Here is a 15,807-nt window from a genome sequence, read left to right as displayed (position 1 = left end):
TGTAACCTTTTATTTAACAAGGCAAGTCAGGTAAGAACAAGTTGTTATTTACAATGACTGCATACGCTGGCCAAACCCAGACGAAGCTGGGCCAATTGTGTGCCGCCCTATGAGTCTCCCAATCATGGCCAGTTGTGATACAGCCTGGAATCGAACCAGGGTGTCTGTAGTGACGCCTATAGCACTGAGATGCAGTGCCTTAGACCACTGCGCAACTCTGGAGCCCATTTCCTCACATGAAGCTGATTAACCCCACGTTGGGGAGAGTGACTGGTGGGCTTGTCGTGGATTTTTGTGGCCCGCTGTTGGCCCAAGCAACCTTGGTCCGTGTAGATCTTTTGCCTATTGGACGAGGTCCTGTGGCAACTCCCGCTGCGCGGAGATCTGTTATCCCAGGCGCACGGGCAGGTTTACCACCGTTGGCTAGAGATTTGGGGTCTATGGGCTTGTCCACTGAGTGTTCCAATCTCGTGGATGGTTTACCTCTGAACGTGATCACAACTATTCGTCCGTACGGGAGGGCTGTATAAGTGGCAGGATTATTTTGCTCGTACTGTAGGCCACTCCCGACCGGTCACGTTGTACAGCGCCTGAGTGGCGCAACGGTTAAGACAGTGCAAGCTGTGTTGCTACAGATGCTGGTTCAATACCTGTGCTGGCCTTGACTGGGAGACCCATGAGATGACTGCAGGATTTTGGTTTTTCTCCCTCAAAAAACAGAAATAAATCATTCTAAATAACGAACTGGCGTTATTTACAAATTAGTTACAATGTCTCACCCCATGTTCAAGAATTGCCTTTTTCTCGCTCATTTCACGTTATTTGAAAACAAAAGCATCTCCAAAATATTTTTTTTTTAAACAAAGCGATTATTATTCATTTAGAATTATATAAAAGCCTGTTGGATATTCTCACAGATATATTATTAACCCTGTTTTTATTAGGACAAAATATATTGGTCGTGGCTCAAGTTTTACAACTTGCAAATGTTTGTTCCATAATGCAATTAGCGGGAAAACACGGTTGTCAAAAGGGCATTGCAGTTTCATGTGACAGAGACAAATATCCGTTAGAACGAGAGGAGATCTAATAGGCTACTTTGACGCAAGGTAAGACATGCCTCATATCTATTACAACGTTCAGGTTTCGAACAATTTAAGTATATATTTTCAAAATGCGTACTGCCTCCAGCTCATTGCAAAGTGTTGTGTGATGCGCTGATGAAGCCTGCCTTCTGTTGCCGTTTGATGCCGTGTTAAAAACAACTGGAAACCCAAATCTCCGACTTCAGTGCGTTCAAGACCACTGGGAGAAAAACAAGTTCCGACTGGGGAAAAAATATTTTTGAACTGTCATCCAACTTGGAATTCCAACTCGTGAACTTGAGCCTCTTTCTAGAGCTCTGACTTTCTGACCTGAAGATCACTGACGTCATGATTTGACCTCGTATTTTTCAGAGTTCCCAGGTGTCTTGAAAGCACCACGGGATGCTTATCTGTCTATAGGTTAATTTGATAGGTTTAGTGGAATTAAATTCGCGCGTTTACGGTTTTCGTCATGTACCTTATTTTTCACACCCATAAAGCATACAGAAACAGAGCTTTTGAGTGGAAAACACCTTCTCAAACAGCAAATGCATAGGGAACGGAAGGCAGGCTTCATCAGCGCGTCATACACCACTTGGCAATGAGCTGGAGGCAGTATGCATTTAGAAAACATACTGTATACTTAATTGTCTTGCCACGTCTTGCTTCAAAGTACCCTAGCCAAAACCAGACCATATCCGTTGAGGCAATTATTTTATTTCAACTTTCTTTCATTGTCCGGTAGCCAAAGGCACAATCCTATTCATATTAGCAATCCATGCTAGTTGTTGCATATTAGATCTCCCCTGTTTCTAATAGATATTTTCATCTCTGTCTCGTGAAACCATGTAGCATGTACAAGGTGCTTTTGTCTTGTGTTTTCCTGCTAATTGCATTATGGAACAAACATTTGCGTGTAGCCTACCGCCTGGTGCACATTGCACCCTCAACTTGCATGTTCGGTTAATATGAATTACCGTGATCTAAATGGGATTTCTGTCAGTCCTATAAAGTGTAGTAGAATTGCATGAAATGTTTTTATAAAATGCCAAGAAACGTATCTGATATAGCCTAGGCCTGCATTACGCCACTACGCAGTTTTTCTTTTGCGAACAGTGATTGAGTTGTATTATTTGCCTAAATTATGTCTATCCAATCTATTCATCACGTTAGGAATGGTAGGCTGTCTTACATAAGTTTGCAAATGCGATGATGCATGGAATGCCTTTATTATAAAGGTGCATTTTTATGATGAAAATGTGCCTCCCCAAACTTGAAACTCACGCACCGCCTATGGCTACAGAAACGCGCCCTCTGCACCATGGGGTCTGGCGGCATCTTGGGTGCTATTTAAAGGGTTGACTGTAGGGGATATTTGGGCTGCGCCGTGTTTGGAATCATCACACTTTTTTGTGAGGTTTTATAGCTTGTATGTCACTGCTCCCGGTGTAGCCTACAGTGTGCTTACAGCTGGGACAGGAGAGGGTCATTAGGCATCACGCAGTGTGCGAAATACCTGGATCTTGTCTGGATAGTCTGCCATGGGCCATTTCATTTGGTATTTGTTGTGGCCGGCTTGAGGCGGGATTCCATTTCCCCATAGCTGTGTCGTACAAAGAGTACCGAGTGAAAGGGAACGTTAACGTTATGCCTAACTACTGTTCCCTGAATCAAATCAAATCAAGTTTATTTTATATAGCCCTTCGTACATCAGCTAATATCTCGAAGTGCTGTACAGAAACCCAGCCTAAAACCCCAAACAGCAAGCAAGCAAGTGCAGATGTATGAAGCACGGTGGCTAGGAAAAACTCCCTAGAAAGGCCAAAACCTAGGAAGAAACCTAGAGAGGAATCAGGCTATGAGGGTGGCCAGTCCTCTTCTGGCTGTGCCGGGTGGAGATTATGACAGAACTATGCCAAGATGTTCAAAATATTCATAAGTGACAAGCATGGGCAAATAATAATCATGAATAATTTTCAGTTGTCTTTCATAGCCGATCATTAAGAGTTGAAAATAGCAGGTCTGGGACAGGTGGCGGTTCCATAACCGCAGGCAGAACAGCTGAAACTGGAATAGCAGCAAGGCCAGGCGGACTGGGACAGCAAGGAGTCATCATGCCCGGTAGTCCTGACGTATGGTCCTAGGGCTCAGGTCCTCCGAGAGAGAGAAAGAAAGAGAGAAGGAGAGAATTAGAGAGAGCCAAGATTTTCAAAATGTTCAAAAATGACAAGCATGGTCAAATAATAATCAGGATTAAATATCAGTTGGCTTTTCATAGCCGATCATTAAGAGTTGAAAACAGCAGGTCTGGGACAGTAGGGGTTCCATAACCGCAGGCAGAACAGCTGAACTGGAATTGCAGCAAGGCCAGGCGGACTGGGGACAGCAAGGAAGCATTCATGGCCCGGTTGCCGTGACGTATGGTCCTAGGGCTCAGGTTCTCCGAGAGAGAGAAAGAAAGAGAGAACGAGAGAATTTGAGAGAGCATACTTAAATTCACACAGGACACTGGATAAGATAGGAGAAGTACTCCAGGTATAACCAACTGACCCTAGCCCCRRGACACATAAACTACTGCAGCATAAATACTGGAGGCTGAGACAGGAGGGGTCAGGAGACACTGTGYCCCCATCAGAAGAAACCCCCGGACAGGGCCAAACAGGAAGGATATAACCCCACCCACTTTGCCAAAGCACAGCCCCCACACCACTAGAGGGATATCTTCAACCACCAACTTACAATCCTGAGACAAGGCCGAGTATAGCCCACAAAGATCTCCACCACAGCACAAACCAAGGTGGGGCGCCAACCCAGACAGGAAGATCACGTCAGTAACTCAACCCACTCAAGTGACGCACCCCTCCTAGGGACGGCATGAAAGAGCACCAGTAAGCCAGTGACTCAGCCCCTGTAATAGGGTTAGAGGCAGAGAATCCCAGTGGAGAGAGGGGAACCGGCCAGGCAGAGACAGCAAGGGCGGTTCGTTGCTCCAGAGCCTTTCCCTGAAGAAGGGAAACAAGGTACAACACCTGTTTGGCCCCGCCCAATTTTGGGCTCGGTGAAGAGCGGTACTGAAAGAATGAATCCGAGCCTCAGGGTTATCAACTGTGAAAGGCAGGGCTTTCAGCGACGTGTGTGGATTTCCTTGGCCTAGTCAGGCATGATTCTAATTCTTCAATCGAAGTCTCGAGAGTGTAACTCCCCATAGTTGTGTTGTACCTCGCTTCCCTCCTTCAGGGAACAGTAGTTATAGCAGAGGTCACGTTAACTCAGGATTCTACGTTTATCATGCAGAAAAGGAAAGATAAACGCAGAAATAATATCTTGCTGTGTTTTGTAAACACATATCTATAATGTTTCTTATTGTAAATTCTGCTCGGCTTCAGTCAGGGTTCGCTCCTTATCATTAATGTAAAATGACTATTTTTGCGCTTCAGTTGCACTTCTCCTCTCAGATGAAATGTCAGACAGCACTCTGGCTGATGTGTAGGCTACTTTTCTCCGGTACTTTCCTCTGGTGTACAGTCGTGGCCAAAAGGTTTGAGAATGACACAAATATTAATTTTCACAAAGTCTGCTGCCTCAGTTTGTATGATGGCAATTTGCATATACTCCAGAATGTTATGAAGAGTGATCAGATGAATTGCAAAGTCCCTCTTTGCCATGCAAATGAACTGAATCCCCCAAAAACATTTTCACTGCATTTCAGCCCTGCCACAAAAGGACCAGCTGACATGTCAGGGATTCTCTCGTTAATACAGGTGTGAGTGTTGACGAGGACAAGGCTGGAGATCACTCTGTCATGCTGATTGAGTTAGAATAACAGACTGGAAGCTTCAAAAGGAGGGTGGTGCTTGGAATCATTGTGCTTCCTCTGTCAACCATGGTTACCTGCAAGGAAACACGTGCCGTCATCATTGCTTTGCACAAAAAGGGCTTCACAGGCAAGGTTATTGCTGCCAGTAAGATTGCACCTAAATCAACCATTTATCGGATCATCAAGAACTTCAAGGAGAGCGGTTCAATTGTTGTAAAGAAGGCTTCAGGGCGCCCAAGAAAGTCCAGCAAGCGCCAGGACCCTCTCCTAAAGTTGATTCAGCTGTGGGATCGGGGCACCACCAGTACAGAGCCTGCTCAGGAATGGCAGCAGGCAGGTGTGAGTGCATCTGCACGCACAGTGAGGCGAAGACTTTTGGAGGATGGCCTGGTGTCAAGAAGGGCAGCAAAGAAGCCACTTCTCTCCAAGAAATACATCAGGGACAGACTGATATTCTGCAAAAGGTACAGGGATTGGACTGCTGAGGACTGGGGTAAAGTTATTTTCTCTTATGAATCCCCTTTCTGATTGTTTGGGGCATCCGGAAAAAAGCTTGTCCGGAGAAGACAAGGTGAGCGCTACCTTCAGTTCTGTATCATGCCAACAGTAAAGCATCCTGAGACCATTCATGTGTGGGGTTGCTTCTCAGCCAAGGGAGTGGGCTCACTCACAATTTTGCCTAAGAACACAACCATGAATAAAGAATGGTACCAGCACATCCTCCGAGAGCAACTTCCCCCAACTATCCAGGAACAGTTTGGTGACGAACAATGCCTTTTCCAGCATGATGGAGCACCTTGCCATGAAGCAAAAGTGATAACTAAGTGGCTCGGGGAACAAAACATAGTTATTTTGGGTCCATGGCCAGGAAACTCTCCAGACCTTAATCCCATTGAGAACTTGTGGTCAATCCTCGAGGCGGGTGGACAAACAAAACCCCACAAATTCTGACAAACTCCAAGCATTGATTATGCAAGAATGGGCTGCCATCAATCAGGATGTGGCCCAGAAGTTAATTGATAGCATGCCTGGGCAGATTGCAGAGGTCTTGAAAAAGAAGGGTCAAATATTGACTCTTTGCATCAACTTCATGTAATTGTCAATAAAAGCCTTTGACACTTATGAAATGTTTATAATTATACTTCAGTATTCCATAGTAACATCTGACAAAAATATTTAAAGACTCTGAAGCAGCGAACTTTGTGAAAATTAATATTTGTGTCATTCTCAACTTTTGGCTACGACTGTAGTTTTTCTCAGGTAGCAGGTTAAAATGATAGATTAACTTCAAGCAAAACATTAGGATATGTAGCTGGCTACATTCTTTCTATTTATCGTTTTTGCAAAAAAAAAAGTTTAAAAAAAAGTTTAAAAAACCTCCACTTGACTTTCAATATAAATGCAGGTTAAATGGTTTAAAATACGTTTTTGAAAGCTAATGCAACCCCTGGTTATAATAATAACGTTATATCATAGGCTACCCTTTTTGAAAAAGGACAACAACGGGGGAAGAATTTCTTGTACTTATCCAAAAACATAGGCTTGTTTTCTGTTGGAAACCGTGTACCCTAATAGACAACCCATTTGTTTTGTTACTGAAACGTGAATTGTAAAAATTCTGTAACTTTGTCGTTTGCATACAGCGGCTCTTTAATGCTTCAATTGGATGGTATTCAACCTGGAGACGGTGTGAAGGTAAGATATGGAGTTTATTAGCTCATTCCCTCACCATTTTTAACATTCACAAGGTTACATCATTCTGTTTTTTGTACGTCCAAGGCTATGGTGATGAATATCCTAAAAGACTCAAACAAAAAGTGAATAGCTGTTGTTTGAGGCCGTTTGACTCATAACCTTGCTTTGTTACCAAGATGTGTTCCCTTCTGGACTTATGTAATGCACTGTACTCAATGGACATGATTCTCTATGATGTACATGGTTAAGTATAAAACCAAGTCGTTATTACCACCTAATGAGTTATGTTCAGAGTCCGATGGGGACAGTGTAATTGTTTGAACTCTCCACATATTGCCAACAAAATGGTTGCCATCATGGATTGTGTGACCGCATTGGAAACAGGGTCCGACATTAACGCTGGCCCGTGGTCAGTAAAAACATGTTGGGCCAGTGGATCTCATCAGTCACTGGCCCAGTCAACTTCTCAGTGCATTTTTGCTTTCCAGTTCAACATTTACCTGCTCTGTCATAGTCTACCATTGAAAACTACACGCTGAAAATTCATGCCATTTATATTTGAGCAATATGATTGGCCATTCATTCAAGCACCACCACACTCCTGCGAGTCGCAACTTCTCGAGCCGTATATAAGTTGATGCCTTCACACAGCACACGTGAGCTGTCCAGAGCAAAAAGAAGTGCCCATCAATCTACTCGCTGAGCTGATTTATTTTAGCTAGGGAAAGCGATTTCCAAAAGTTAAGCTTCAATAGTGAACATGCTTGCAATATGTTGGCTACTGTTGATTAGTCTGCAAAGAGAAAACTACAAAAAGACACATTTGTCTTGGCTAGCTTACTCTAGCCAGGTTGATATCTCTTTTCAACACATTTGTCTTAAAGGGGTTGTGTCCTTTTCTGAGATGTAAAAGAACATCTAAAAATGGCATACTATTCTAAAGAATATAGTAATGACTTGAATTTGGAAATTATATTAGTTTTTTTTATACACGTCATAGTAACCAAATGTAGCCTATTAGAGATTCTCTCTGGTACCTTTTTTGTATACTTTTTAGCCAGTAGTGGTGAAAGTAGCGCTCACAAGCAAAAAGGGGTCCCAGAAAATTGCGTACTACGTCACATTCGGTATGTGCAGATATGTGCATTACGTCATTACGCTCTCTCGCTCCGCTGTGTGTGCATCTTGCTAGCTGTCATTCAAATGGCAGGAACTCTAATCGCTAGGGGCCTGGCCCACATGGCGGAAATTGAAGGTGACTGTTTATTGGAAGCAAACTAGGGATTTCGTGGCTAATTGAGGTTGGACAGTAATTATTCTCATAGATTATACATGTATAAAGTACACATTGACACATCCAGCCCAAAGCGGGAGGTTTAAAAAAAAGACTTACTAGGCCCAATGCCTTTTAAAAACTACACCATGTCCGGGCCAGTAGATTTTTGGACAACTGGCCGTGACAGGGCCAGTGAGAGAACATATGTTACCGTTGGACCCTGTTTGGAAATGTTTAATTATTTCTGGTTGCTATTACTGCAAGCTTGAAACCACTGATTCGACTCTTACAGAAATACACCATATAACAAAATGTAGTATTTGTGAGAAATAAAGGGGATTTATTTTAATGTGTTCGCCATTCCCCCTCTGTCTCTGTACACAGGCTGAACGTTTCCCCGGACTGATTGGCACACTGACTGGCTCAATGATGGAACTACAAACATTACAGGAGGCCCTGAAAGTGGAAATTCAAGTCCATCAGGTAGGAGGAAAACATCCCTAGGTGGTTTTTAAAATTGATTTGTTGTTCATCTGCTCTGTGTTCAGGCTCTTTGTTAGGCCTGCAAATGATTAAAATACTTTTAATCATCTGGGCTAACTCAAATGTTGAGGGTCACCACTATTATGTGGTCACCACTATTATGAAGAGTGCTATTGAGAAGATCCACTGAAGACTATTGCATTATGGGGCGATTCCAAACGTCCACCTAAGCTGAATTTTCACTTTGTCTCCCATTTGATATCAATGCATGACTAGGTTCAAATTTGACTCAAGTGGGAAGTTAGGATTTGCCCCTGTGTTTCAACATCAGGCATCCATTTGTATTCCATGTTCGTTAGTGAGTAAGCATGAGTGTAATGGAGGTTCTCTCCTCTGTATGTGCTATGATAAGGCATGCGTCCCAAATGACACCCTATTCACTGCTTTTAACCAGGGCCCATAGATAGGGGATAGTGTGCCATTTGGGACGCAGGCCAGGTCTTCAGCCTCCTTGCTGTTGAGTAACTAGCAGGTCAGGCCAGCATCTTATAGTGAGCTCAGTCCCTAAAGTCCCATAACCACACTCAGCACATTGAACAGGCATCTCCCAGAGGAGTGGTCAGCCACGTAGAGTAGACCTGGCATCAGCGCTTTGATAGGCCAGCTAAGTAAGGTCCCCTGCTTAGTAATGTCCCCAATCACCTCATAGCGATAGGAACCAGAGTTTAGCACCCAGTTTATGAAGGTCTGGGGTGACCTTGGCATGTGGGGTTAGTTTTATATGTATTTTTTTATTACAACCCTTATCCACGCTGTTTTTCTTGTATTTAGTTTTTGTTTGTGTTAATTGTTCTCTGCAGGATGAGTAGGACATTTTAATATCTCTGCAGTTTCTTTTATAAAATTGGATGTAAAATGTATGGGTGTAAAGTGTATGGGTAAGTAATTCCTATGTAAGAAGTCACATTTCACTATTTATAAAGTAATCTCCTAATCTGATATTCAAATTATAATAATCATATTTATACTATATGCTATTCAGTGTTATGCCTGTTCAAACTGAATGATGGCCACTGTCACAATTAGGTATGGGACAGGATTAGATGAATGTATTAGTCAGATGCTCACGGTCACAGATGTAATTGCAGGGTACAGTGAAGTTCTTAAACTCTGAGCTCTAACCAACAGTGCAGGTCAAAAGAGAAATGAATGAAACAATAATAAAAGTAATAATATACACATTTACAACTGTAACAATGATACATGTCCACAGGGGGATGGGGACAGGGTAATGTCTGTGGGGGGGGGGGGTTGTTGGTGTGTAAGAAGGTCCATAGGCGGATGTGTGCAGTTACCGTAACAGTATTCTCTCGATGGTGCTCCTGTAGAACGCTGAGTGCCCTCGGGACAGGCCGAATTTCTTTAGCCTCCTGAGGTTGAAGCGTTACTGCCGTGCCTTCACCACGGTGTCCGTGTGGTTTGACCATTTCAGCTCTTTGGAGAGAAACTTGGACGTTTTTGACCGTCTCCAGTGCGGCCCTGTTGATGAAGATGGGGGCGTGTCCAGCCTGGTTCCTCCTGAAGTCCACGAGCCGCTACTTTGTTTTAGTGATGTTGAGGTAGAGGTTGTTTACCTGGCACCACGGAGTCAGAGTACCTACCTCCTCTCTGTAGGCCGTCTGGTAATCAGACCTACTACTGTCGTGTCATTAGCGAACTTGATGATGGAGTTAGAACTGTGTGAGGCCACACAGTCTGAGTATACAGGGAGTATAGGAGGGGACTGAGGACGCACCCTTGTGGGGACCCCAGGTTGAAGATCAGTATGGAGGAGGTAATGTTGCCTACCTTCACCACCTGGGGATGGCCCGTCATGAAGTCCATATGGAGGAGTCATTCCCAGGGCCTTTGAGCTTTGTGTTGAGCTTAGAGGGCAATATCGTGTTGAAGGCTGAGCTGTAGTCAATGAACAGCATCCTCACATATGAATTCCTTTTGTCCAGGTGGGTGAGGGCAGTGTGCAGTGCAATGGCGATTGTGGATCTGTCGGGGCTGTAGGTGAATTGGAGAGGGTTGAGTGTGTCGGGAAGGGAGGAGGTGATGTGGTCTTTGACTAGTCTCTCAAAGCACTTCATGATGAATGTGCACTGGGTTCAATGCAGTGCCTGTAGGTGTCACTGTCCACAGGCTGTAGTATAGTCTTGTGGAATGTCTCTGAATGCATTTGTTATTCTACTGACATTTTGTATCCTTCTACAGAAACTGGTCGCCCAAATGAAACAGGACCCACAGGTAAAGACATTTATCATTAATAATTGTTTTTGCTATTAGTAGACATGGAAATGTTGCCAACAAATTGCATATTTTGTTTCAGTCATTTAGCAGACGCTCTTATTCAGAGCGACATACAGGGGCAATTAAGGCTGTGCCTTGCTCAAGGGGACATGGACAGATTTTTAACCTAGTCGGGTCGGGGATTTGATCCAGCGACCTTTCGGTTACTGGCCCAACGCTCTTAACCGCTAGGCTACCTGATGCCCCATACATTTCTTACTGATAAGATACAATTTATTTGGAGATGTTTGTGCATGTGAAGCATTAGTGTGGCGAATGCGACAAAAGTGTTAAAATTCAGTTGGAAATTGTTGGTCAGGTTTAAATGAACCAAACTGCCTTTTCATGTTAACCTGGATGTGAATTGCTTGAGTTTGGAATGAAAGTGCCCTAAAAAGAGCTTTGCCTTCCTTTGCAGAATGCTGATCTGAAGAAGCAGCTCCACGAACTTCAGGCTAAGATCACAGCGCTTAGCGAGAAGCAGGTATTTCAGGACACCCTGCTGACACAACACAAGGATATCCCAGGTTGCCCTGTATGAGCGCAGACGCACACCATGCGTTTGATAAACAGGAGATTTAAAAATGAAGATTCAAACGCTTAACTAGTTGGTCCTTTTACTCATTTGTTTATTTTAAAGGCCCAATGCTGTCAAAAATTAGATTTCCTGTGTTTTATATATAAAGTACCAGTCAAAAGTTTGGACACATCTACTCATGCCAGGGCTTTTCTTCATTTTTACTATTTTCTACATCGTAAAATAATTGTGAACACATCAAAACTATGAAATAACGCATATGGAACCATGTAGTAACCAAAAAAGTGTTAAACAAATCAAAATATATTTTATATTTGAGATTCTTCAAAGTAGACACCCTTTGCCTTGATGACAGCTTTGCTCACTCTTGGCATTCTCTCAACCAGCTTCACCTGGAATGCTTTTCCAACAGTCTTGAAGGAGTTCCCACATATTCTGAGCACTTGTTGGCTGCTTTTCCTTCACTCTGCGGTCCAACTCATCCCAAACCATCTCAATTGGGTTGAGGTCGGGTGATGGCGGAGGCCAGGTCGTCTGATGCAGCACTCCATCATTCTCCTTCTTGGTCAAATAGCCCTTACAGAGCCTAGAGGTGTGTTGGGTCATTGTCCTGTTAAAAATCAAATGATAGTCCCACTAAGCATAAACCAGATGTGACAGCGTATTGCTGCAGAATGCTGTGGTAGCCATGCTGGTTAAGTGTGCCTTGAATTCTAAATAAATCACTGACAATGTCACCAGCAAAGCACCATCATACCACCTCCTCCATGCTTCACGTGGGAACTACACATGCGGAGATCATCCGTTCACCTACTCTGTGTCTCACAAAGATTTCCACCGGTCTAATGTCCATTGCTCGTGTTTCTTGGCCCAAGCAAGTCCCTTCTTATTGGCATCATTTAGTAGTGTTTTTTTTGCAGCAATTTGACAATGAAGGCCTGATTCATGCTTTCTCCTCTAAACAGTTGATGTTGAGATGTGTCTGTTACTTGACCTCTGTGAAGCATTTGTTTGGGCTGCAATTTCTGAGGCTGGTAACTAATGAACTTATCCTCTGCAGCAGAGGTAACTCTGGGTCTTCCTTTCCTGTGGCGGTCCTCATGAGAACCAGTTTCATCATAGCGCTTGATGGTTTTTACAACTGCACTTGAAGAAACTTTCAAAGTTCTTGAAATGTTCCGGATTGACTGACCTTCATGTCTTCAAGTAATGATGAACTGTCGTTTCTTTTTGCTTATTTGAGCTGTTCTTGCCATAATATGGACGTGGTCTTTGACCAAATAGGTCTGTCTTCTGTATACCACCCCTACCTTGTCACAACACAACTGATTGGCTCAAACTCACCAAGAAGGAAATTAATTCCACAAATGTACAAAGGCACACCTGTTAAAACTTCTCTAGGATAGGGGACAGCATTTGGAATTTTGGATGAAAAGCGTGTCCAAATTAAGCTGCCTGCTACTCATGCCCAGAAGCTAAGATATGCATATTATTAGTAGATCTGGATAGAAAACATTCTGAAGTTTCTAAAACTGTTTGAATCATGTCTGTGACTATAACAGAACTTATTTGGCAGGCGAAACCCCGAGGACAAACCATTCAGATTTTTTTTTTGAGGTCACTCTCTTTTCAATGGGTTTTCATTGGGAATCCCGATTTCAAAGGGACCTTCTTGCAGTTCCTATCGCTTCCACTGGATGTCAACAAATCAAATCAAGTTTATTTTATATAGCCCTTCGTACATCAGCTGATATCTCAAAGTGCTGTACAGAAACCCAGCCTAAAACCCCAAACAGCAAGCAATGCAGGTGTAGAAGCACGGTGGCTAGGAAAAACTCCCTAGAAAGGCCAAAACCTAGGAAGAAACCTAGAGAGGAACCAGGCTATGAGGGGTGGCCAGTCCTCTTCTGGCTGTGCCGGGTGGAGATTATAACACAAGATGTTCAAAATGTTCATAAATGACAAGCATGGTCAAATAATAATCAGGAATAAATGTCAGTTGGCTTTTCATAGCCGATCATTAAGAGTTGAAAACAGCAGGTCTGGGACAGGTAGGGGTTCCATAACCGCAGGCAGAACAGTTGAAACTGGAATAGCAGCAAGGCCAGGTGGACTGGGGACAGCAAGGAGTCATCATGCCCAGTAGTCCTGACGTATGGTCCTAGGGCTCAGGTCCTCCGAGAGAGAGAAAGAAAGAGAGAAGGAGAGAATTGGAGAGAGCCAAGATTTTCAAAATGTTCATAACAGTCAACAGTCTTTAGAAATTGGTTGTTTTTCCTTTGAGAAATTAAGAAGTAGCCATGTTCAGAATGAGGCTCGAGGGAAGTATACTCTTTGTTAGAGGCGCGTGACCTGAAAGCTAGCTACACTTTGTTTTCCTCCGGAAAACACAGATCATCCCGTCTTCAATTTTATCGATTATTTACGTAAAAAAATACCTAAAGTTGTATTACAAAAGTAGTTTGAAATGTTTGGACAAAGCTTACAGGTAACCTTTGTAGTCATGTTGCGTGAGTTGGAACCGGTGTTTTTCTGGATCAAACGCGCCAAATAAATGGAAATTTTGGATATATATCGACGGAATTAATCGAACAAAAGGACCATTTGTGATGTTTATGGGACATATTGGAGTGCCAACAGAAGAAGCTCGTCAAAGGTAAGGCATGAATTATATCTTTATTTCTGCGTTTTGTGTCGCGCCTGGAGGGTTGAAATATGATGATCTGTGTTTGTTTGCTTGGGTGCTATCCTCAGATAATAGCATCGTTTGATTTCGCCGTAAAGCATTTTTGAAATCTGACATGTTGGCTGGATTCACAACAAGTGTAGCTTTAATTTGGTATATTGAATGTGTGATTTCATGAAAGTTTAATTTGTATTTGGCGCTCTGCATTTTCACTGGATGTTGGCCATTTGGGACGCTAGCGTCCCACATATCCCAGAGAGGTTTAAATCAATTCCAGGTGACTACCTCATGAAGCTGGTTGAGAGAATGCCAAGAGTGTGCAAAGCTGTCATCAAGGCAAAGGGTGGCTACTTTGAAGAATTTGTTCAATACTTTTTTTGGTTACTACATGATTCCATATGTGTTATTTCACATTTTTGATGTATTCACTATTATTCTACAATGTAGAAAAAAGTCAAAATAAAGAAAAACCCTGGAATGAGCAGGTGTGTCCAAACTTTTGACCCGTTCGATAAAATATGGAGCGGTTCCGTATTTCACTGAAAGAATAAACGTTTTGTTTTCGAAATGATAGTTTCCGGATTTGACCATATTAATGACCTAAGGCTCGTATTTCTGTGTTTATTATAATTAAGTCTATGATTTGATAGAGCAGTTTGACTGAGTGGTGGTAGGCAGCAGCATGCTCATAAGCATTCATTCAAACTTTACTGCGTTTGCCAGCAGCTCTTAGCAAAGCTTGAACCACTGTTGTTTATGACTTCAAGCCTATCAACTCCTGAGATTAGGCTGGCAATACTATAGTGCCTATTAGAACATCCAATAGCCAAAGGTATATGAAATGCAAATGGTGTAGAGCAGGGGTGTCAAACTCAAATACCCAGTGGGCCAAAATGTAAAACCTGAACAAAGTCGCGGGCCAACATTGAACAAATGAACCTTTTAATATGGACCCAAACAAGTTTTGCTTTAACATTGAATATGGAACAAGCATCGCTTATTACCATACAATATATAATTTAATAGTGGAGACATGCAAAATCGAAACGTGAAAAAACACATCAATGGCATTCATTTATTAAATAAATAKAATTTAAATAAAAATCGTATGCCTCTTTTCTATTTGCAGCCTTCTGATTTAAATACCAAAATAATKTTTTTCCACTGGCTAATAATTTTACAAATAAAATGATAATAAATCAATCAACCATTCAAGCCCATGCCTTGTAGCAAGAAAAAGTGCACAAAGAAAACGTTAATTATTGCACACTGATCTAATCTGATGTGCCCAAGCCAGATACCCGGCATCTCTTCTTGGATGCTAGTTCATCAATGTCTGGGCTCAGGCTCTGAGCTGAAGAAATCCTCAGTATCGAGCGAAGGTGTTCATCAGTCAGACGTCTCCTGTGAGTTGTTTTGGTCATCTTCATCGAGGAGAAAAGTTGCTCGCATAGATAAGTGCTGCCGAACATGGAGAGCATTTGAGCAGCTTGGGTGCGGAGCTGAGGCATTGTGTCAGGGATGAACCGTGGAAACTGTGCGGCGCCCACAGCATCATACTTTGACTTCAGCGTGTTGTTGCACTGGAGTTCAATCAGCTCCATTTGGATGTTGGTTGGTGCATTTTCCACATCAACTGCGAAGGGATTACTAAGCAGTTCAAACCTACATTTCTGGACATCGAAGTCGGCAAATCGCCGGCTAAACTCAGCAGCGAGAACACTGAGTTTTTCAGCAAACTGTGCGCATGGGAACACGGCGGTAGAGATCTGCGCTTTTATGGTTTGGCAGCAGGGAAAATGGCAATGGTTTCCTTGCAGCATCTGATTCTCCCACAGGCACAGTTTAGTTTTAAAGGCCCTCACTGCAGCGTACATGTCTGTGATGATGCGC

At 43.0% G+C, this 15,807-nt stretch overlaps 1 protein-coding gene across 6 annotated transcripts in view; it reads left to right on the top strand.

Moving 5' to 3' along the window:
- Positions 1-15,807, top strand: part of phf21ab (PHD finger protein 21Ab) — a 64,557-nt gene that overhangs the window by 9,795 nt on the left and 38,955 nt on the right. For all 6 annotated transcript variants that reach the window (XM_023984885.2, XM_023984886.2, XM_023984888.2 and 3 more), the window contains exons 3-6: positions 6,546-6,597; positions 8,258-8,356; positions 10,616-10,648; positions 11,109-11,174. In XM_023984885.2, the coding sequence (XP_023840653.1) occupies positions 6,556-6,597; positions 8,258-8,356; positions 10,616-10,648; positions 11,109-11,174 (240 nt within the window). In that variant the 5' untranslated portion in view covers positions 6,546-6,555. The remainder of the gene's footprint in view (positions 1-6,545; positions 6,598-8,257; positions 8,357-10,615; positions 10,649-11,108; positions 11,175-15,807) is intronic.

The sequence above is a fragment of the Salvelinus sp. IW2-2015 genome, linkage group LG4q.1:29 (genome assembly GCF_002910315.2).
Source record: "Salvelinus sp. IW2-2015 linkage group LG4q.1:29, ASM291031v2, whole genome shotgun sequence".
Classification (NCBI taxonomy): domain Eukaryota; kingdom Metazoa; phylum Chordata; class Actinopteri; order Salmoniformes; family Salmonidae; genus Salvelinus; species Salvelinus sp. IW2-2015.
The sequence above is the reverse complement of the archived record's forward strand: the minus strand, read 5'-3'. Positions and strand labels throughout refer to the sequence as shown.